The sequence below is a fragment of the Octopus sinensis genome, linkage group LG18 (genome assembly GCF_006345805.1).
Source record: "Octopus sinensis linkage group LG18, ASM634580v1, whole genome shotgun sequence".
Classification (NCBI taxonomy): domain Eukaryota; kingdom Metazoa; phylum Mollusca; class Cephalopoda; order Octopoda; family Octopodidae; genus Octopus; species Octopus sinensis.
Genome location: NC_043014.1, coordinates 37,311,530 through 37,333,912, shown reverse-complemented (window position 1 = coordinate 37,333,912; position 22,383 = coordinate 37,311,530). Strand labels below are relative to the sequence as shown.

General features: G+C 36.9%; 2 protein-coding genes and 1 long non-coding RNA gene across 5 annotated transcripts in view; 2 read left to right on the top strand and 1 right to left on the bottom strand.

Annotated features, from left to right (window-relative positions):
* The window catches only part of LOC115221243 (ankyrin-3-like), an 85,236-nt gene extending 79,445 nt beyond the window's left edge, over window positions 1-5,791 (top strand). For both annotated transcript variants that reach the window (XM_036510885.1, XM_036510884.1), the window contains exon 13: window positions 5,412-5,791. In XM_036510885.1, the coding sequence (XP_036366778.1) occupies window positions 5,412-5,617 (206 nt within the window). In that variant the 3' untranslated portion in view covers window positions 5,618-5,791. The remainder of the gene's footprint in view (window positions 1-5,411) is intronic.
* Window positions 1,812-22,383, bottom strand: part of LOC118766992 — a 101,177-nt gene continuing 80,605 nt past the window's right edge. Inside the window, exons 3-4 of the long non-coding RNA XR_005002912.1 lie at window positions 19,806-19,809; window positions 1,812-2,433 (exon numbers count right to left, since the gene is read on the bottom strand). This is a non-coding gene — a long non-coding RNA (uncharacterized LOC118766992). The remainder of the gene's footprint in view (window positions 2,434-19,805; window positions 19,810-22,383) is intronic.
* Window positions 16,624-22,383, top strand: part of LOC115221240 (putative ankyrin repeat protein RF_0381) — a 69,701-nt gene continuing 63,941 nt past the window's right edge. Inside the window, exons 1-2 of one of the 2 annotated variants that reach the window (XM_036510887.1) lie at window positions 16,624-16,795; window positions 20,780-20,984. In XM_036510887.1, coding sequence (XP_036366780.1) covers window positions 20,969-20,984 — 16 coding nt within the window. In that variant the 5' untranslated portion in view covers window positions 16,624-16,795; window positions 20,780-20,968. Of the gene's footprint in view, window positions 16,796-20,600; window positions 20,985-22,383 lie in introns of those variants that run through there. The other variant, XM_036510886.1, reaches the window with a different exon arrangement.

Here is a 22,383-nt window from a genome sequence, read left to right as displayed (position 1 = left end):
CCCCGGAAAGTGACGGAAGTTGTTTTCTGCAGATTTTCGGAGGTCAATGCTCCAGAGCATCTGCCACATACAAAAACTATCTTCCCAGTTAGCCTACCTTTGACATTGCTGCACCTCTTATGTGTCCATAGCTTACACTGGGTACATCTTATAGAGTTTCTACCTACACCTTTTCTACAGATCGAGCAGGGCCATCTTCCTGAGGATATTTGTGGATTTTCTAACTTTCTACTTATTAGTACTTTGGTTTTAGCTAGGTTGACTCTAAGGCCCCTCGATTCTAAACCCTCCTTCCACACCTGGAACTTCTCCTCCAGTTCTGATAGTGACTCAGCGATTAGAGCGAGGTCGTCAGCATAGAGGAGCTCCCAGGGGCAACCTGTCTTGAATTCCTCCACAATTGCCTGGAGGACTATGATAAATAGGAGGGGGCTGAGTACTGAACCCTGGTGGACCCCAACCTCTACCTTGAATTCTTCTGTGTACATGCTGCCAACTCTAACCTTACTTACGGCATCTCTGTACATGGCTTGCACAGCCCTCACCAGCCATTCATCTATCCCTAGTTTCCTCATTGACCACCAGATGAGGGATCGGGATATATATATATATATATATATATATATATATATATATACATATGATGGGCTTCTTTCAAGTTTCTGTCTACCAAATTCACTCACAAGGCTATAGTAGAAGTCATTTGCCCAATGTGCCGCTGTATGTATCTTCTACTATAGATACATTTGAAATAGTGTTGGTGAAGTCAAAAATTAGATATTAAAACCAAATTTGTAAAGAAGGAAGAATTTAAAAATCTATTGCCATTGTCCCTAAACAACTATATGTTCAAAACTGTTGAGTATTCAAACCTTATCCATTGACCTGGAGTTGAACCACATCATTTATATTTGAAAAGTCAGCAATCACAACGTTCAGAAACCTTGTTCCTTCCCCAACCTTCTAATGAAACCTAAATTGCTGCTGCTGTTGTTATCAATGTTGTGTGTGTGTAAGTGCTGACATGGCTAAATGGTTATGAAGTTTACTTCCCAATCATGAGGTCCCAAATCCAGTCCCACTGTGCAGTTCCTTGGACAGATATCTTCTGTCAGAGCCTTGGATTAACTCAATCCTTGTGAAAAGAATTTTGTCGACAGAAAATTGGATAGAAGTCCATCAGAAGGACTGTAATTCAGAGAACTAGCTTTGATACATATTACACTGCACCACACTAATTCTGCCTGAAGATTTTATTAATGATGCAAGTGACTCTGGAAGACTCATGCACTTACATATATTATCATACTGAGTCTCCCTAAGGATTACATTAAGGATACTAGTGCTTTGGCAATATGCAGCTGCTTAATACTATAATTCAATGCAGTTGATTGAACTGGTATACTAATTATCAAAACTGATATAGTATCCATTAAAATTAATTATTTATTAAGTGAATGTAACCATTTAATGTTTACAAACATGGTTGGCTCTCCATCGGTTATGACGACGAGTGTTCCAGTTGATCCAATCCACAGAACAGCCTGCTCGTGAAATTAACGTGCAAGTGGCTGAGCACTCCACAGACATGTGCACCCTTAACGTAGTTCTTGGGGAGATTTAGCGTGACACAGAATGTGACAAGGCTGGCCCTTTGAAATACAGGTACAACAGAAACAAGAAGAAAGAGTGAGAGAATGTTGTGGTGAAAGAGTACAGCAGGGTTCACCACCACCCCCTACTGGAGCCTTGTGTAGCTTTAGGTGTTTTTGCTCAATAAACACTCACAATACCTGGTTTGGGAATCGAAACTGCGATCCTAAGACTGCGAGTCCATGGCCCTAACCACTGGGCCATTGTGCCTCCACTTACAAACATACTATCAGGTCATTAAGAATGAAATGTCTGATTCTCTTATGCACTGAGTTTAACAGTCATTAACTCTAATGTTTTATCCTAACAATACTTTGTTTTATAACATTGATGATGTAACTTGAAAAGAGTTGCATCATCACTTTCTGAAATGGTGTCTGATTATATTGTGAGTTTTCTCTTGTAAATCAATTTTTGTGAACCCATGGATAGATCAAAAGTTCATGTTGTTTATGAGTTCCAATGCATCCAAATGGAACCAATACATTCCAGGCAGCTTGAAACATCAATGAGGTATTTGGTGAAGATGTGGTGAATGAGCGCACTGTACATCGATGGTTTGAAATGTTCCAGTCTGGTGAATTTACTCTTGAAAATCAGCCCCTTGGTAGACCTGAGACCAAGGTGGATAATGATGAGCTGGAAACTGTAGTACAAGTGGATACATCTCAAACTATGCCTGAGTTAGAAGCAAGATTTGATTTTTTGATTCCAACTGTATTGGGCCATCTGAAACAAATCAGCAAGGCAAAGGAACTGGACAAGTGAGTACCACACAAACTGAAAGAGCATCGAATTATACATTGTCTTGAAACTTGATGCTCTTTGCTGTCATGACATAAAAGTGAACCATTTTTGTAATGTATTGTTACATGTGATATTTACCAGACCTTGCACCAACTGACTATTATGTTTTCCAGGCATTAGACAACTTCTTGTAAAGAAAAATTTTTTAATCTGAAGAAGACGCAAAAACAGCCTTTCATGTTTCATCACCTCTTGCTCTCCAGAATTCTTCACTGCCAGCATAAATAAGCTGCCGATAAAATGGCAAAATTGTGTTAATAATTTACGTGCATACTTTGATTAGCTGCATTGCTTTTTGTTGAGATAAAGTAAAATAAACTTTCAGTTCGAAATCAAACATTTCATTCTTAATGGCCTCATATATATATAAACATCTTGGATGTTAGTCCATAGTTTACATCTCAAGTATTATGGATATAATTTGACGTAATCAAAAAACTAATAAGGTTATATATAAGGTTATAATAAGGTTCCAATCTGATTTGGCATGGTTTGTGCCTTTTGTAACACCAATCTAATTATGAAAAATGTCTTAAAATACTAATACATTGATATATCTAACTTTACTATAGAAGGCAACATGGTGGTGGAACAGTGTAGTTATCAGGGCCATTAGAGAAAAGAAACAGACCTGGAAGGACTGGAAATGTGGTGGTAGCAGGGAACTGTATCTGATAGCTAGAAGGGAAGCTAGGAGACAAGTATATTTAGCCAGGGGAGAAGCAGAAAAGAAAAAGTTTGCTAATGATCTGTGACATGAGGAGAAGAGACTTGAAATGTTTTGAATTGCAAGACTGTGTGTGAGAGAAAATCATGATGTCATAGGAGAGAAATGTGTCTGCATGGATAATGGTTCACTTGCAATTTAATGATTCTGCGAAGAAAGAGGCTTGGAAATGCCATTATGAAAGGCTGCTAAATGGAGAAAATGAATAGGAGGAGAGTTTGCTAACTGTAGACCCAACTGAGGTGTTCAGTTATCGAAATAGACAGTAGCTTGGTAGATAAAGCAATTAAAGATATGAAAACAAGTAAAGCACCTGGCCCATCAGGTATCACCATCTGCCAGAGTAGGATATAGCCAAGTTATCTGTATAGTTAATGGCCCATGAAGGAGTCATGTTATTTAAAGGCAAAAGTGATGCCTTAGACAGTAATAATTACAGACATATCAAATTGCTGGACCAGGTGATGAAAGACACAGAAAGGGTCATAGCTCAATTAATTAGGAAGAAAGTGTAGATGAGATGCAGTTTGGATTTGTGTCAGGCAGGAGCATGACTGATGCTGTATTCCTGGTTAGGCAACTGCAGGAGAAGTACTTTGCCAAAAATAAACCTCTGTATCTGGCTTTTGTCAGTATGGAGAAAGCCTTTGACAGAGTCCCCTGCTCCCTTATCTGGTGGTCAATGCAGAAGCTAGGAATAGATGAGTGGTTAGTAAGAGTGGTACAAGCCATGTACAGGGATGAATTTAGAGCACAAGTAGGAGTTCACCAATGCTCAGTCCTCAGCCCCATCCTATTTATCTGGGAGCTCCTCTATACTGATGACCTTGTTCTTGTAGCTGAATCACTACCTGACCTAGAGAAGAAATTTCAGATGTGAAAACAAGATATGGAATCTAAGGGCCTTAGGGTTAATTTAGCAAAAATCAATGTCCTACTAAGTAAGTAAACAGACAAATCACAAATCCCTTTTGGAAGATGGCCCTGCCAATATATAAGATGGGTGTTGATTGAAACTCCATACATTGTACCCAGTGCAAGCTTTGGACACATAAAAGTTGTAGCAGTATCACAGGAAGATTAATGGAGATTATAGTTTTTGTGTGTGGCAAATGTGCAGGTACAATAAGCACAAAAAATGTGTAGACAATAGACTTTCTCAAATGATTGGTGGGATCCTTAGAAGTAGTAGATAGCTTCTGTAACCTAGGAGACCAAGTTAGAAGAGGTGGAGGAAGTTCTGAAAGAGTAGTTGCTAAGATAAGAATGGGCTGGGCAAAGTTCAGAGAGCTTCTACCTTTGTTGTTAACTAAAGACTGTTCTCTCAGAGTGAAAGACATATTGCCTGTGTACATACAGTATTACATGGGATTTGACTACAGGGGACTTGCAAAGGTTTGAAAGAAATGAAGCTAGCATGTTCTGCTGGAAAGATAATATGACAGAGTGTAAATGATTTAAGAGGAAAATTGGGTCTAAGAGGAATCAGATGTTGTGTGCAAGAGAGAAGACTGTGCTGGTTTGGTCATGTGATGCATATGGAGGAGGATAGCTGCATAAAGAAGTGCCAAGCTCTAATTGTGGAAGGAGTGGACCCAGGAAGACGTGGGACAAAGTGTTGAGAAAGGATGTTAAGATGTTGGACCTCACTGAGAAAATGACAAGGGACTGGGGGATGTGGTGATTTGCTGTACTTGATGAGATATGTCAAGCTAAGTAAAATTGCTATCTCCCACACATACAGGCTTGTCGTTTTAGTTACCAGTGTCACTTAAAAGCACCTGTGCCTGGTGCAGTGTTAATGCCCCTGTGCCAGTGCTGTGTAATTGCACCCATGCTGGTGGCACGTAAAAAGCACCCAGCACACTCTTTTAAGTGTTTGGTATGAGGAAGGGATTCCAGCCATAGAAACCATGCCACAACAGAGTTGGAATCCGGACAGCTCCCTGCTAGCCAGCTCCATGTCAAACCGTCCAACCCATGCCAGCATGGAAAGTGGACGTTAAATGGTGATGATAATGATGAGGATTTCTTAACTGCAATTTTCTCTCAAATTACACATTTTCTTAATTTTTTAACTAAATATTCTGGCATAAAATTGTTTATTTATCAATTCAGATGGGTTACAGATTAATATTATAGTGTGTTATAATTGAATATTTATTGCTTTTGATGTGCCCCTGATTAATATCATAATGTAAAATTTGTATATTTATCATTTCAGATGGGTCTGAATTTAAAACAGTAAATCCACCTCAGGTGTTCAAAAACAAACAACTCAGTGATGAAATGATATGCACAATATGTATGGAGCATCGTTGGGATATGGTCTTTGATTGTGGCCATACCACTTGTAAAAAATGTGGTGAAGTACTTGATAAATGTCATATGTGTAGGAAACATATTAAGAAAAAGATTATGATACATTGATTAGTTCCTTACTTCTACTTTTGTCTTTGCTCCATCTCTCAGCTTTCCCACCCACTTTCTACCTTGTCAATTAACAGAATTAACAAATATGTTTTTGTATAAGTATCTACATATTCATATATATGTGAGTATATATGTGTGTGTGCGTTTATATCTGTATATATATATATATAATATATATATAATATATATATTATATATATATATATACACTTTTTTATCCAAGGGGAGGTAATAGGAGCAACACCCACAGGAACACCACAAATTCAAAGATAGACCAAACACATACAAATCTTATATACTAGTTATATCTATACAGTCCGACATATTAGAAATTTAAAAATTCATTAATATATAAGTATCATATACAAATACAAATATAAATACAAATATAAATATACAAATAAATATAAATATAAATTTTGCATATAACACGCTTAAAACTGTTAGAATAAGAGGAATAATATAGTGATAATATAAAAATATAGCATATCAAGACACGAGTAAAATTCCAGCGAATAGTACACAAAATATAATACACATACAAGCTTACAAAAATATAAGATATACAGAAGTCCATCATAAATTCTCCCATACATCCAAAGCCACATACTCAGGTTCGAATCCTCGACTAACAGCTATTTTTCATATAATCACATTACTGTAGTTTTATCTCGTTTTCCACTCACTATACTTACTAAACTTAATTCACTTGTTATTGGTAAGCTCTAACTTTTATTGCTATTTCTACTTCTAAATTTCCTAGCTATTTTTTAATACTTACATTACTTTAGTTAAATCTCGTTTACCACTCACTATATTTACTAAACTTAATTCATTTGTTATTGCTTAGCTCAAACTTTTATTGCTTTTCCTATTTCTAAATTTCCTATAGAACGTTGAGTGGATCTTATGCATACACGCCGGTATTGCATCAGTGAACTTATTTAATACTGCGTTGTTCTAATTTTTCAATATAGTGTATGCCTCCCTTATGCATAAACTGCATCTAGTGGACCCAATTCTATAAGGGGAGGCATGCGCAAGGATAGCCCATGATATTTAAATTCAACATTCCTTTCCTTGAGGTCGTTAATATGTAATGCCAGTGTTGTAGAGGTCCTATATTTAGGATTGTTGAAGGAGCTCAGGTGGGATCGATACCTCTGCTTAAAGTCTACTGTGCTTCCGATATATATTTTTCTCTGGCCTCCTTGAGCCTCAACACTACATTTATAGACCACATTTTCCTGGCGACAATTTCCGCTAATCGGACATTCAATTGGGTCCCTAAAATTAGATTTCTTCAACCTGCTACAGGGTCTCGTATTATTGATAAGTCTGAAACCGTGGCACTCCCAGTACTAGGATCCACCATATCATCTACACCATCGTTCGTACTATTTTCCGGTACAATTATTCTATTATTATTTCTACTATTACCATTCTTCTTATTTTCATTTTTATTTCTACTAATATTTTTATTACCATTTCCACTACTATTAACACCATCATTACCACCCTGATAATCATTATAATCACTAATATCATCACCGACATCATTATTATGATTATCTCTACTATTTACACTATTTGTCACCCCAACACGCCCTTCACAATCGATTTCAGAAGATGAACTATTAATATTAATACTCTCTTCTATGTCTTTAATGAATTTTCCAGTAAAGCTTCTGTCATCATTTCTATCATTATAGCGCCTTATTTTACTTCTGCTCAACGAAGCAATAATAGATCCGACATTGGGAGTGACTGAGTAGGCCAGCTTGATTGTTGACTTGTTACATATTGAATAATACTTATGGTGTTTTCGGAAATTTTCCTTCAATAACTTAAAAAATAGCTTTGGTAAACCTTTCACCCTTAATGAAAAGGGAGGGGCAAACCAAGTAACTTGATGAATCCTAGGCTTAGTATTAATAGTGGGATTACAATATGTTGCTCGGCTTGATGTACTAAATGTAAGGGCACTCCTGTATCTATTACTAATATTCATATCTCTATTACTACTAGTATTATTCTTATTTCTATTACCACCTTCATTAGACCTAAACCTAACTTTACACCTTAGTTCACATTTATGATTCATATTATTTATAACCCCTTCCCTCCCGTTACCGTTATCGTCCATGGTATTTTCATCCTTACAAATCTCATTATTAGCCTTATTAACGTGGTTACCATTTACAAGACCAACCACATCGCATTCATTTCTCCTATTTCCAAAGCTTCTTTTATCAGCACAAATATTGGTCATTATTAGCTTGTTGCTAGCTCCTTGGGAACTATGTGGGGAGCCTCTGCCATCCGAAATCCGTTTCATATCATCACTGACCATGCTGGCCAATTTAATTTTTAATTTGGTATTGGGTATGTATTCAATGTTATTTGTTAACCCACTCAATTTCAAGGCATTGTTGTATATTGGAGCGTGTTGATTAAAGATGTTTTCATTCGCCGATAGGTTTGAGATTCTGATAGAAATTTCAGTTACGATGCTATTGATGGTTGATTTGGGATTATTTGAGGAAACATTGATATATTGGAAAGTTTGGTTTGGTTTTCGGAAGGGGTAGTGCAAGCTGGTATTCAGGTCGAGAGTGACATCCAGGAAATTTGCCACTTTAGGATTATTCTCAAAAACGATGCTCAAATTATAAAAGTCCTTAAGAAATTCTCTAAGGTCCTTATCAACATACTCTAACATACCCCCAGGTAAACATCCAAAACGAACACACACAGAAACACATATAGATATACAAAATCGCACACACACAAAAACAATGCAAACCTCCGACGCAAACACGCACACATACATATACACACATGCACAAACACAATATCCCCACACTAGAGCACAAACCGACACACACGCCATGAAAAAACACATACATATATACACTTGCAATACGATTCTAGCAACCATAATCAACACTCACACACACATACACACATATGTAAACATGTACATGCACACACCTACACACACCACCCCGACAATTACAAACAACATTCACACAAACACATCCACACACACACACACACAGATACACACACAAACATTCAAATACAACACAACCCACACACACAATATGTCCATTCCCCATTAAAGAAATCACACACACACTCAAAGAAAAAACACACACATATACACACAATACAATCTGAACAACCACAACACACACAAGCATGCACACACACAATGACACACACCTCCCCGACAAATACAAGACACATAGACACACTCACACAAACACACTCACACGTATACACATATACTGCTCTAACAATACAAACAAATCACTCACAAATGCAGCACACACACACACAAATGCATACTCAGCACCAACATACACAAAACACACATGCATACACACAGAACCCCTGATAAATACAACACACTTACACACACATACACACCCATGCATACACACACATACATATGCATCCTCACACACACACATACAGTTGCTCACACACACACACCACAAGGACACAAACCACACAAGCATACACACGCACACATGCATATGCACCCTCACACACATATGGTTGCACACACACACACCACAAGGACAATTAAAACAACACAAACATACTCAAACAGAGACACACACATACTCACTAACACACACACACACTCATGCACACACACACACACACACTCACGTACACACACATAACATCCCCACCACCACACAACACATAAACATACACGTGCACACACACAGATGCACACATACACACACACGAACTAACACATATACACATATGCGCACACACAACACCAGGACAATTATAACAAGACAAGCATATTCAGACAGACACACACAAACACTCACACACATGTACACACATACTCACACACAAACATACACACACATCCACAGACGCACACATACACACATGGAAACAACACATACACACACACAACACCATAACAATATTAATTACACACATACTCACACAAACGTGCACACATATACACACACCATCCTACCAAATATAAAACACACACAGACCCATTTACACATCACAATAAACTCTGGGACCAATCAAACACACAAACACATGTTTATATACACACACATAGAGACGTGCACAGAGACACACAGTCACACCATTCTGATCTCTCAGACCAGTCCCAAAAACCACTGAACCATGATAGACTAGCTAAGAAACAAAAAAATCCTTTTAATTCCACATTGCGCTTCCTTGCCCCCACCCCAACCAACCTCCCACACTGTCCCTTAAAATAGCAAACAATCCTTAGCTACATACAAAATAAAAAATGCTAGGAAGACAGGTTGGTTCCTCTCAAACTCTTTGTAAACTCTTAAATATATCTCCTGTGTATACTACCAAACAAACAAAATTTTTATTGAACTCCTAATACTTTTTGTTGAATATTTTCTTAAAAACTTTCTTGTAACTGTTTATAACATTTTCTTACTATTATCAAAGAATATATGTATGTATTTTAATACTTTTGTGACAACTAATACTTAACGCAACAAAGCTTATACAAAGCTTTACATTTTACTTTTGACAATTTTTTTCTAAAAAAGTGAAACCGGTCAAGTGAATAAACATCTTTAAAATTGCATTTTCAAACCTTCTTTCTTATATATATTTCCACTCGAGCAGTACCTTACAACTTCACTTTGTTATATATATATATATATATATATATATTAGTAATAATTATAAAGAGTATGGAGACTTGTTCATCCTCAAAATTTATTTTCTTTTATTTTACAATTTTATACAGCATATTACAATAACCTACACATGTTTCCACTGCATGGACTACTAACATTTGCAGATGCAACCTGTCACGATTATCAGTTCAGCTTCTTCAGGGTCTCAAAAAGCTTTGGCCAGTCTCAAAGAACTGAGTGGAGTTAGTATTTTTGTTAGTTAACACTAACATATCTATTAGGCTAATATACCCTTCGAAGTCTGACTTAGGTAGAATAAGCAAACACATTATTGATAAATGTATACCTACACTTAGGAACATGACAAAACTAAATCTCTGGTACAGTTCATATGAGGCAATCAATTGGTTTGATAGAATTATAGCAAAGAAAATTAAATTTGCACAGTTGGATATATGCTGAAAGGGTCAGAAGCAGGAGAGATCATTAATCAGGTGCTTGGAGAGCTGAGCATCTGGTGGAACAGAGGGAAGGAGACAGAGGCAGGAGAGTTCATGAATCTGACGCTTTAAAGCATGAACTTGTGAACCAGTCCTATGATGACATGAACGAATTGAAATATTTAACTGAATCATCATAAAATTAACTTTCATTTCAATGCAATGTTGATATCAGCTTCAATGTTTTATAACCTGAACCATCAGTGTCCCAAAAGGTCATTGGTAGTCTAGTGATTAAAAAAAGCCAAAATGTTAGGATATATGGAGGAGCAGAGTTAGGAAATTAAAAAAAAATTTCTCAATTATTTTAAAATTATGTTTCATTTTCTCTTTGAAAATAATGTGAGAATTGTGATGGTGATCACTGATTTCCCAAATTTTATGTTTTGTACCTTCAAGGTTTTTCCCATCGTTTTAAGTGTGTTGGCCAAAATTGGTTCTGAGTGGGGGAAACATTGGCCAAAATGGGTACTAAGTGGGGGAAAGGGGTTTGAAAAAAACTGAAAAAAATTTCCCTTTTCTTTTTTAATCTGCAAAGGCATCTCCAAATCTTTTTAAGTGATTGATCCAAAAAAAGAATTTGAACAAAATCAATCCAGAAGGAGTGGGGAATCATAAATTTTCAAAAAATTCTCTTCGTGGAAAGTACTCCCGATCCCCATCATTTGCGAAGGTGTGAAAAAATAAAAATTGAAAATCCCCATAAGAAAATCCAACTAATGTAGTTGTGCTGTTCTGAAAATCTGCCAAGGCATTCTAGTGTGAAAATTACTCAGCAGCAACAGGATACACAACTGGAATATATACTTTGTGCAATTAAAACAAGTCAAGAATAGTTTTATTCTGTGTTTATATGTATGAAAAATAAAAACATAATAATTTGTTTTTACAGAATAAATGTTTTTGTAATATAGTTCAACTGAAATAATATTAATATACATATTCTTATGGTGACTTTGGCATATATAATTTACGTAAGCATATGGGAACACCAAAAACTAAAGAGTCACACATTATTTCCCATCTTTTGTATAGAAAATAGTTTCAGCATATACTTTTTCAAACGGTTTTTTTTTGTAGTATAGGAAGAAAAGTCATATTACACAGAACTGGATCTGGTTTCACTGATTTCAATTCCAAAATTTTAATGTAACTTTTCCTATTTTTTTCCTTATTTAGGCGCAGGAGTGGCTGTGTGGTAAGTAGCTTGCTAACCAGCCACATGGATCCGGGTTCAGTCCCACTGCATGGCATCTTGGGCAAGTGTCTTCTGCTATAGCCCCAGGCCAACCAATACCTTGTGAGTGGATATGGTAGGCGGAAACTGAAAGAAGCCTGTCGTATATATGTGTATATATATATATATATATATATATATATATATATATGTGTGTGTGTCTGTGTTTGTCCCCCTAGAATTGCTTGACAACCGATGCAGCTGTCTGACTGGCAGGATGAAGCGGTTGACCTCCCCTGTTCGAAGGTTTATAATGGACGCAGGTTGTGTGTCAAATAGCTAGCTTGTGGCGGTGGCCTCTTGGAGCTAATCAGCGACAGCTTTAGTCTTATTTTTATAAGACTGCCATATAAGTATGGCGATAACTATTAATTTCCAGTAATGCTGCCGTAATCTCCTTTAGAGAGACTTAGTAATTTTAATATTTCTATTATTGAAAACAAGTGGATGTATTCCACTGAAACTAGGTAAAAAGCACCATCCGATCGTGGCCATTTGCCAGCCTCGTCTGGCACGTAAAAAGCACCCACTACATTCATGGAGTGCTTGGCATTAGGAGGGGCATCCATCCGTAGAAACATTGCCATTTCAGACTGGGCCTGGTGCAGCCTTCTAGCTTCCCAGACCCAGTTGTGCCGTCCAACCCATGCCAGCATGGAAAGCGGACGCCAAACGACGATGATGATGATGATATTTGCATCATAAAAATTTAACATTATCATGTTTCTTTTAGTTACCTATTGTAAACGACATTTTATATTACCACTAAAATGACGATGACGTCACATTTTCTATATGAGTGTGTTCGCATGTTCGTTAACTATGTTAGGCTGATGACTGACAAGTATAAGTGTGTGACAGTGTATGTGTCTCTCAGTACACATGCATTTTTGCAACGACTAACATTCACACAAACACACATACACACATACATTTCAAGACTAAGAACAATACACGCAGGGAGAGAGATAGGCTTCAGGTGTATATTAATGTATGCATGTGTGTTTCTTTGATTATGTAACGTCCCCATCCCCAACAGTGAAATGCGCCGATATTGAAAGTTTACTTGTAGCCTTGACTTCAAACAACCAGCTACATTCACTTTCAAGTACTACCAACATGAAAATTTGGCTCATTTAACACCACTATTATTATTGTTGTTATCATTCGTGTATCACCTGGTTAACTATACGGGTGACCAGGCTAATGCCGATACTGCCAGATATTTTGAGCATCTCTGCAGTAATTCCTGATGAGCCGGGGGCTTTCCCTGTCTTCATACTTTTAATTGCTTTAACTATCAAGGTACTGTCAACTCGGATAGCTGGTTCCTCTGTTGGGTCGACAACCGACAGGCTCTCTTTCTCCCATTCATTTTCTTTGTTCAGCAACCTTTCATAGTGGCGTCTTCCAACCTCTCTCGCTGCAGCCTCATTTAGTGCAAGAGAACCATCATCCATGCAGACACATTTCTCTCCTACAACATCACGATTCTCTCTCACGCACTGTCTTGCAACACGAAATACCTCAAGTCTTTGGTCCTCACGGTGCAGAACATTGGCAAATTCTTTCTTATCTGCTTCCCCCCTGGCTAAATAAACCTGCCTTCTAGCTTCTCTTCTGGCAGTCTGATACAATTCCCTGCTACCACCATTCTTCCGGTCCCTGCTACCACCATTCTTCCAGGTGATACACGAAGGAGTCATACCCAATGACTGGTGTAGCAGCACTATAGTCAACTGCTACAAAGGAAATGGTGACGCTTTAGATACAAATAATTACAGAGGTATCAAGCTCTTGGATCAGGTAATGAAGATCACGGAGAGGGTCATAGCCCAACTAATTAGGGAGAGAGTCAGTTTGGATGAGATGCAGTTTGGTTCGTACCAGGGAAAAGCACCACTAATGCTATATTTCTGGTTAGACAGCTACAGGAGAAATACCTAGCTAAAGATAAGCCCGTGCACATGGCTTTCGTTGACATGGAGAAAACCTTTGACAGGGTCCCCCGTTCCCTTATCTGGTGGTCAATGAGGAAACTAGGGATAGATGAATGGTTAGTGAGAGCTGTGCAAGCCATGTACAGGGACGCTGTCAGTAAGGTGAGGGTTGGCAACGAGTACAGTGAAGAATTCTGGGTAGAAGTAGGGGTCCACCAAGGTTCAGTCCTCAACTCCTCATATTTACCATAGTCCTCCAGGCAATAACGGAGGAATTCAAGACAAGATGCCCCTGGGAGCTCCTCTAAACTGATGACCTTGCTCTAATTGCTGAGTCACTAAAAGAACTAGAGAAGTTTCAAGTGTGGAAACAAGGTTTAGAATCGAAGGGCCCTAGAGTCAACCTTAACTAAAACCAAAGTCCTAATAAGTAGGAAGTCAGGCAAACCACAAATCCCTTCAGGTAGATGGCCCTGCTCGATCTGTAGAAAAGGCGTAGGTAGAAACTCTATAAGATGTACCCAGCATAAGCTATGGACACATAAGAGGTGCAGCAATATCAAAGGAAGGCTAACTAGGAGGATAGTTTTCATATATGGCAGATGCTTGGGTGCTATAAATAACACTGACAACGTGCAGAGAACAACTTCCGCCATATTTCAGGGAGAAAAACTAGAAGTAGTTGATAGCTTCCATTACCTAGGTGACCAAGTCAGTAGCAGGGGAGGGTGCACTGAAAGTGTAGCTGCTAGAATAAGAATAGCCTGGGCAAAGTTTAGGGAGCTCTTACCTCTGCTGCTGACAAAGATCCTCTCGCTCAGAGTAAATTCTGTTTCATCCTATTAAACTTTCTTGATGTTCTCCAAGAGATTCCTCACACCGATGAGAATGATAATGCATATATTTAATTATAATTACTATGATTAAAATTTGTTTCTTATACATTCGCATTGTTTTTCGAAACGTACGTATGCATTGAATCCAGTTTTGTAATAAATCTATTTCTGATTCAACATTTTTTTCTCCATTTTTATACTTCTTTATGGTATAGATTTATACGTATAACGAAACTTCTCAAATATTATTTTCATATTGTTATTACTTGCTCTGGCTGACTTTTATGAATATGATGAATCTTTATAAGAAATAATGTTTTCTCTCTTTTTGAATCCACCCCCAAATGTTTGAATTGTTCTTTCTGAACTCTATCATATATATATATATATATATATATTTCCCCGGTTCGTAATCTCTGTATTTTTCTACGTAGATTAAAAAAAAATTTGAAAAAAAGTTAAAAATTAATAAATTACAGTGGGAATAGAGGGATACTAAAATTTTGAAAACGTGATTTCTGGACGAAATCGTATTAACTCACCTTAATATGATGAAACAAAACGTAGTTTGTGATCCTTCTTTAGAACAGAAAGCACTTTCATTGAAACCCATGCAAATTGTAGCCTCACCCTTCACTATTAAACAAAAATAACTTCTATTATTCCATGAACTATATATCAGCTGTGCCAATTCTGCACATAAGAAAGGAGCAAATAATACAAGTGCTTCTAGGTCATATACCCGGGCAACGCCAGGATGCATTGCTAATATGGTATAAAGCACTTGGATCTTTTCTGTTGCTGTCACAGTTTTCTATTTTTAATTTTTATTTGGTTTCTATTTTGTTCAAATTTGGTGTGCACTGCACTTATGTATTCTGATTATGAAAATGAAAGTCATTTTTGCCCCAAATCTCTCTATATAAAAACGGCAAAATATCTGTCTGTGTGTGAGTGTCCTTTATACAAATTCACAATTTTTCAGTTAGAGGGCTCGCACTTTCTATGGTCATTCAAAACCGTCCAAGGGTGATTGTGAAGATCTTTTCATTTCCCCAGTTACCCCTGAAAGCTATTTTTAAACAATCGATAAACCGACCCCTTGTTTCAGGTAACGAGTCTTTAATACAAGGGACATAACTCACTTAATCCAGCAGTTTAAATCTAAAGAAATTAAACCATTGCAAGGGAAATAACTCATTAAAACTCTGCATTTCCTTCCCTTTGTTGTGCACCACACCTCAATACTGTACCAGACCAATTTATCCAATTTAGGACCGGAACTGTCCCGGTTCTGGATTTTCCAGTTTCCCAGAGAATTTCTAAACGTTTGCTTAAAATCTCTATATCTATAAATGGCAAAATGGCTGTTTTTTGATTCGACGGAGATAATTTTACACCTGTCAGTTTGCTGCACGTGCGCATTTGCAGACGGTCTGTATGACTGCACAATTTTATGTTATTGAAATTGCCAAAATTGAAGAAAATATCATACAAACTATAGAATTTTCTCAATAAAGCCAAGAGAAAAGGAGGTTTTATAAACACATTCTACCAGTATACGAAGTTCAAAATTTTTTAGTTACCGAGAAATTATGTGAAAAACTGCCGTTCAAACCGAAAAGATCCAAATGAATTTCAAAGACCGATTGAGCGTGAAAAATTACTGAATTCTTTCGGAAAAGACCGTGAAAAGTGACGTTCTTTGTTCGGTAATTTCCGTAAAACTTTTTCGCACGTGTGTGTATGTACATGTATGTGTTTATGTGCATATATGTATATTTCTGTATGTATGCGTTTCTGTATGTAAGTGTTGCCAGGATTTACCTGAATACATCTAATTGGAAGGATTCACTTAAATGTAAATTTTCTAAATATCTGTCAGCAAAAGAAAAATCCGCGATAACTTTTGTGATAGGCGGACACAGCTTGAGAGGAAGACAAAACTAATTAGAGATTAAAGAAAAAGGTGATGCAATAAACTAGGTCGTTAAGATAATTTCTGTATGAGACGGCAGTTATATTTATACTGAGAGGTAATGTTATCGCCATTTAAATGTGAGTGCCCTTTGAACAGACGATACTGCTGTTATTCAGTGCGCTTTGCACTCTATATTGCAAACAGAGATCGAACTTTCTACTACTCTGGCTCGGAGATTCTTACACCGGTGACATAACAACAAAATTATGGGTGACGTTGGTAAGGTGTTAATTTTCTTAATTTAAACTTGGTTACATTTTTATATAGCAATGGAATTATATGGTTAGTGTTTTGGGGTGGGGTTTCTGCTAGTATATGTAATACTGGTTTTATATATGTACATATATATATATATATATATATCTTGAGATCACAGCGATCCCACCCACAATCCTGAACCTGAAAATCATGAGCACTTGTGGATCATGTAAGGTGGAGAGCGTCTATAAGGTGTCATGGAAGGCTTGGCAAAACTTCCTCAACCACATTTTAAGAAAGTTTATTTTTGACGTCCCCACCTTTTCGGCTACGGGGAATACGAATCTGCAAAACAATTGGCAAAAACCGACATTTCTTTATTATCACCCCCACCTCCATTCCATTCATTTTGAACTTTTTTAAGAATTTTTTTCTTCAAAATATCTGGAAAAATACGGAGATTATGATTCTGTAAAAAATTTCCCAAAATCTTTATAGATTTTTCCCCCCTAAATATGTGGAAAAATATGGATATTATGACTCGGACAAAAATTTCAAAACATTTCTGTACTTATGATTAGGGTTAGGGTTAGGGAAAAAAGTCAAAATTGAAGAAGCTGGGGTGGGGTGATTTCACAATGCCGATTTTTGGCAATTTTCCCGAACCTCCGTATCCGAAAACGGGTATTTTTGGCAAAAAATTTTTTTACATAAACAAATTTTGGAGAAAATGGGGTGGGGCGGAAGTCTTTCCGAAGTCTTATTGGATCTAAAATTTTGTACAGGCATTGTTGACATTTTGCATAGGTTTTGGTCAGTGATGATCATCGTCGGTCTCGAGTGGAAAATCATCATTATCATATATGCACAAAAATCAAAGGTGGGCGTCGTTAATCGAAAAGTTAACTTCGTTAAGCGTTAACCAGTTAATCCTTTAAAAATGTTTCGGAAGTTATCGACAAACTGTTAACATTAATTTTTACCGGCTTTCCTTCGATATAAGAACAGTGAAGAATTCTGGGTAGAGGTAGGGGTCCACCAAGGTTCAGTCCTCCTCCTCCTCCTATTTACCATAGTCCTCCAGGAAATAACGGAGGAATTCAAGACAAGATGCCCCTGGGAGCTCCTCTATGCTGATGACCTTGTTCTAATTGCTGAGTCACTAACAGAACTAGAGAAGTTTCAAGTGTGGAAGCAAGGATTAGAATTGAAGGGCCCTAGAGTCAACCTTGTCCTAATAAGTAGGAAGTCAGGCAAACCACAAATCCCTTCAGGTAGATGGCCCTGCTCGATCTGTAGAAAAGGCGTAGTTAGAAACTCTATAAGATGTACCCAGCGTAAGCTATGGACACATAAGAGGTGCAGCAATATCAAAGGAAGGCTAACTAGGAGGATAGTTTTCATATGTGGCAGATGCTCGGGAGCTATAAATAACACTGAAAATGTGCAGAGAACAACTTCCGCCACATTTCAGGGAGAAAAAACTAGTAGTTGATAGCTTCCATTACCTAGGTGACCAAGTCAGTAGCAGGGGAGGGTGCACTGAAAGTGTAGCTGCTAGAAAAAGAATAGCCTGGGTTAGGTTCAGGGAGCTCTTACCTCTGCTGCTGACAAAGATCCTCTCGCTCAGAGTAAATTCTATTTCATCTTATTAAACTTTCTTGATGTTCTCCAAGAGATTCCTCACACCGATGAGAATGATAATGCATGTATTTAATTATAATTGCTATGATTAAAATTTGTTTCTTACACATTCGCATTGTTTTTCGAAACGTACGTATGCATTGAATCCAGTTTTGTAATAAATCTATTTCTGATTCAACATTTTTTCACCATTTTTATACTTCTTTATGGTATAGATTTATACGTATAACGAAACTTCTCAAATATTATTTTCATATTGTTATTACTTGCTCTGGCTGACATTAATGAATATGATGAATCTTTATTAGAAATAATGTTTTCTCTCTTTTGGATCCCCCCCAAAAGTTTGAATTGTTCTTTCTGAACTCATTTTTTCTCTTATATATATATATATATATATATATATATATATTATATATATATATATATATATATATATATATATATATATATTTCCCCGGTTCGTAATCTCTGTATTTTTCTACGTAGATAAAAAAAAAATTTGAAAAACAGTTTCAAATTAAGAAATTACGGTGGGAATAGAGGGATACTAAAATTTTGAAAACGTGATTTCTAGACGAAATCGTATTAACTCACCTTAATATGATGAAACAAAACGTAGATTGTGATCCTTCTTTAGAACAGAAAGCACTTTCATTGAAACCCATGCAAATTGTAGCCTCACCCTTCACTATTAAACAAAAAATAACTTCTATTATTCTATGAACTATATATCAGCTGTGGCGATTCTGCACATAAGAAAGGAGCAAATAATACAAGTGCTTCTAGGTCATATACCCGGGCAACGCCAGGATGTATTGCTAATATGGTGTAACGCACTTGGATCTTTTCTGTTGCTGTCACAGTTTTCTATTTTTAATTTTTATTTGGTTTCTATTTTGTTCAAATTTGGTGTGCACTGCACTTATGTATTCTGATTATGAAAATGAAAGTCATTTTTGCCCCAAATCTCTCTATATATAAACGGCAAAATGTCTGTCTGTGTGTGAGTGTCCTTTATACAAATCCACAATTTTTCAGTAAGAGGGCACGCACTTTCTTTGGTCATTCAAAACCGTCCAAGGGTGGTTGTGAAGATGTTTTCATTTCCCCAGTTACCCCTGAAAGCTATTTTTAAAAGATCGATAAACCTACCCCTTATGTTTCGGGTACGAGTCTTTAATACAAGGGACATAACTCACTTAATCCAGCAGTTTAATCTAAAAAGAATTAAACCATTGCAAGGGAAGTAACTCATTAAAACTCTGCATTTCCTTCCATTTGTTATGCATCAAACCTTAATACTGTACCAGACCAATTTATCCAATTTAGGACCGGAACTGTCCCGGGTTCTGGATTTTCCAGTTTCCCAGAGAATTTCTAAACGTTTGCTTAAAATCTCTATATCTATAAATGGCAAAATGTCTGTTTTTTAAATGGACGAGATAATTTTACACCTGACAGTTTGCTGCACGTGCGCATTTGCAGACTGCACATTTTTATGTTATTGAAATTGCCAAAATTGAAGAAAATATCTTACAAACTATAGAATTTTCTCAATAAAGCAAAGAGAAAAGGATGTTTTATAAACACATTCTACCAGTATACGAAGTTTAAAACTTTTTAGTTAACTAGAAATTATGTGAAAAACTGCCGTTCAAACTGAAAAGATCCAAATGAATTTCAAAGACCGATTGAGCGTGAAAAATTACCGAATTCTTTCGGAAAAGGGCCGTGAAAAGTGACGTTCTTTGTTCGGCAATTTCCGTAAAACTTTTTCGCGCGCGTGTGAATGTATATTTATGTATATAAGTATATGTATGTATTTATGTGCATGTATGTATATTTCTGTATGTATGCGTTTTACACATGCACATAAACACATACATATACAAAAAATTACATAAACATAAGCGGTTCAGCTGAAAAATAAATATTTACGAAAATTGCCGAACAAATAGTTTCAGTTTTAAGAACGCGGAAGTGTTGCCAGCATTGCCTGAATATATCTAATTGGAAGGATTCACTTTAAATGTAAATTTTCTAAATATCTGTCAGCAAAAGAAAAATCCGCGATAACTTGTGTGATAGGCGGACACAGCTTGAGAGAAAGACAAAACTAATTAGAGATTAAAAAGAAAAGGCAGCTCGTTAAGAAAATCTCTGTTGGAGACGGCAGTAATATTTATACTGAGAAGTAATGTTTATCGCCATTTAAATGTGAGTGCCCTTTGAACAGACGATACTGCGCTTTGCACTCTATATTGCAAACAGAGATCGAACTATCTACTACTCTGGCTCGGAGATTCTTACACCGGTGACATAACAACAAAATTATGGGTGACGTTATTGGTAAGGTGTTAATTTTCTTAATTTAAACTTGGTTACATTTTTATGTAGCAATGGAATTATATGGTTAATGTTTTTAGGTGGGGTTTCTGCTAGTATATGTAATACTGGTTTTATATATGTACTTATATATGTACATAATGGCCCAGTGGTTAGGGCAGCGAACTTGCGGTCGGAGGATCGCGGTTTCGATTCCCAGACCGGGCGTTGTGTGTGTTTATTGAGCGAAAATACCTAAAAGCTCCACGAGGCTCCGGCAGGGGATGGTGGTGATCCCTGCTGTACTCTTTCACCACTCTAAAAGGCGGTGCTCCAGAAAAAAAAAAAAAAAAAAAGGCGGTGCTCCAAAAAAAAAAAAAAAATATATATATATATATCTTGAGATCACAGCGATCCCACCCACAATCCTGAACCTGAAAATCATGAGCACTTGTGGATCATGTAAGGTGGAAAGGGCCTATGAGGTGTCATGGAAGGCTTGGCAAAACTTCCACAACCACCCTTTAAAAAAGTTTTTTTTTGACGCCCCCCACCTTTTCGGCTACGGGGAATACGAATCTGCAAAAAAATTGGCAAAAACCGACATTTTTTAATTACCACCCCCACCTCCATTCCATTCATTTAAAAACTTTTTAAAGAATTTTTTTCTTCAAAATATTCGGAAAAATACGGAGATTATGATTCTGTAAAAAATTTCCCAAAATCTTTATAGATTTTTTTCCCCCTAAATATGTGGAAAAATATTATGACTCGGACAAAAATTTCAAAACATTTCTGTACTTATGATTAGGTTTAGGGTTAGGGAAAAAAGTCAAAAGTGAAGAAGCTGGGGTGGGGGGGATTTCACAATGCCGATTTTTGGCAATTTTCCCGAAAACGGGGATTTTTGGCAAAAAAATTTTTTTACGTAAACAAATTTTGGAGTAAATGGGGGTGGGGCGGAAGTCTTTCCGAAGTCTTATTGGATCTAAAATTTTGTACAAGCATTGTTGACATTTTGCATGGGTTTTGGTCAATGATGATCATCGTCGGTCTCGAGTGGACAGTCATCATTATCATATATGCACAAAAATCAAAGGTGGGCGTCGTTAATCGAAAAGTTAACTTCGTTAAGCGTTAACCAGTTAATCCTTTAAAAATGTTTCGGAAGTTATCGACAAACTGTCAACGTTAATTTTTACCGGCTTTCCTTCGATATAACTCGATAACTTTTGACAGGTCAACTCGGATATCTTCGGTATAACTCGACAATTCACTTCGAATATCACCATGACTGCTGCTAAATTGAGAGGTGGAGAAGAAAGCTAATGGGTTGTGTGTGCGTGCTTGTTCTTGTCTGTGTGTGTGTGCCTGTTCTGTTTTTATGAATGTATGGGCGATCCTTCGGTATAAGTACACATGT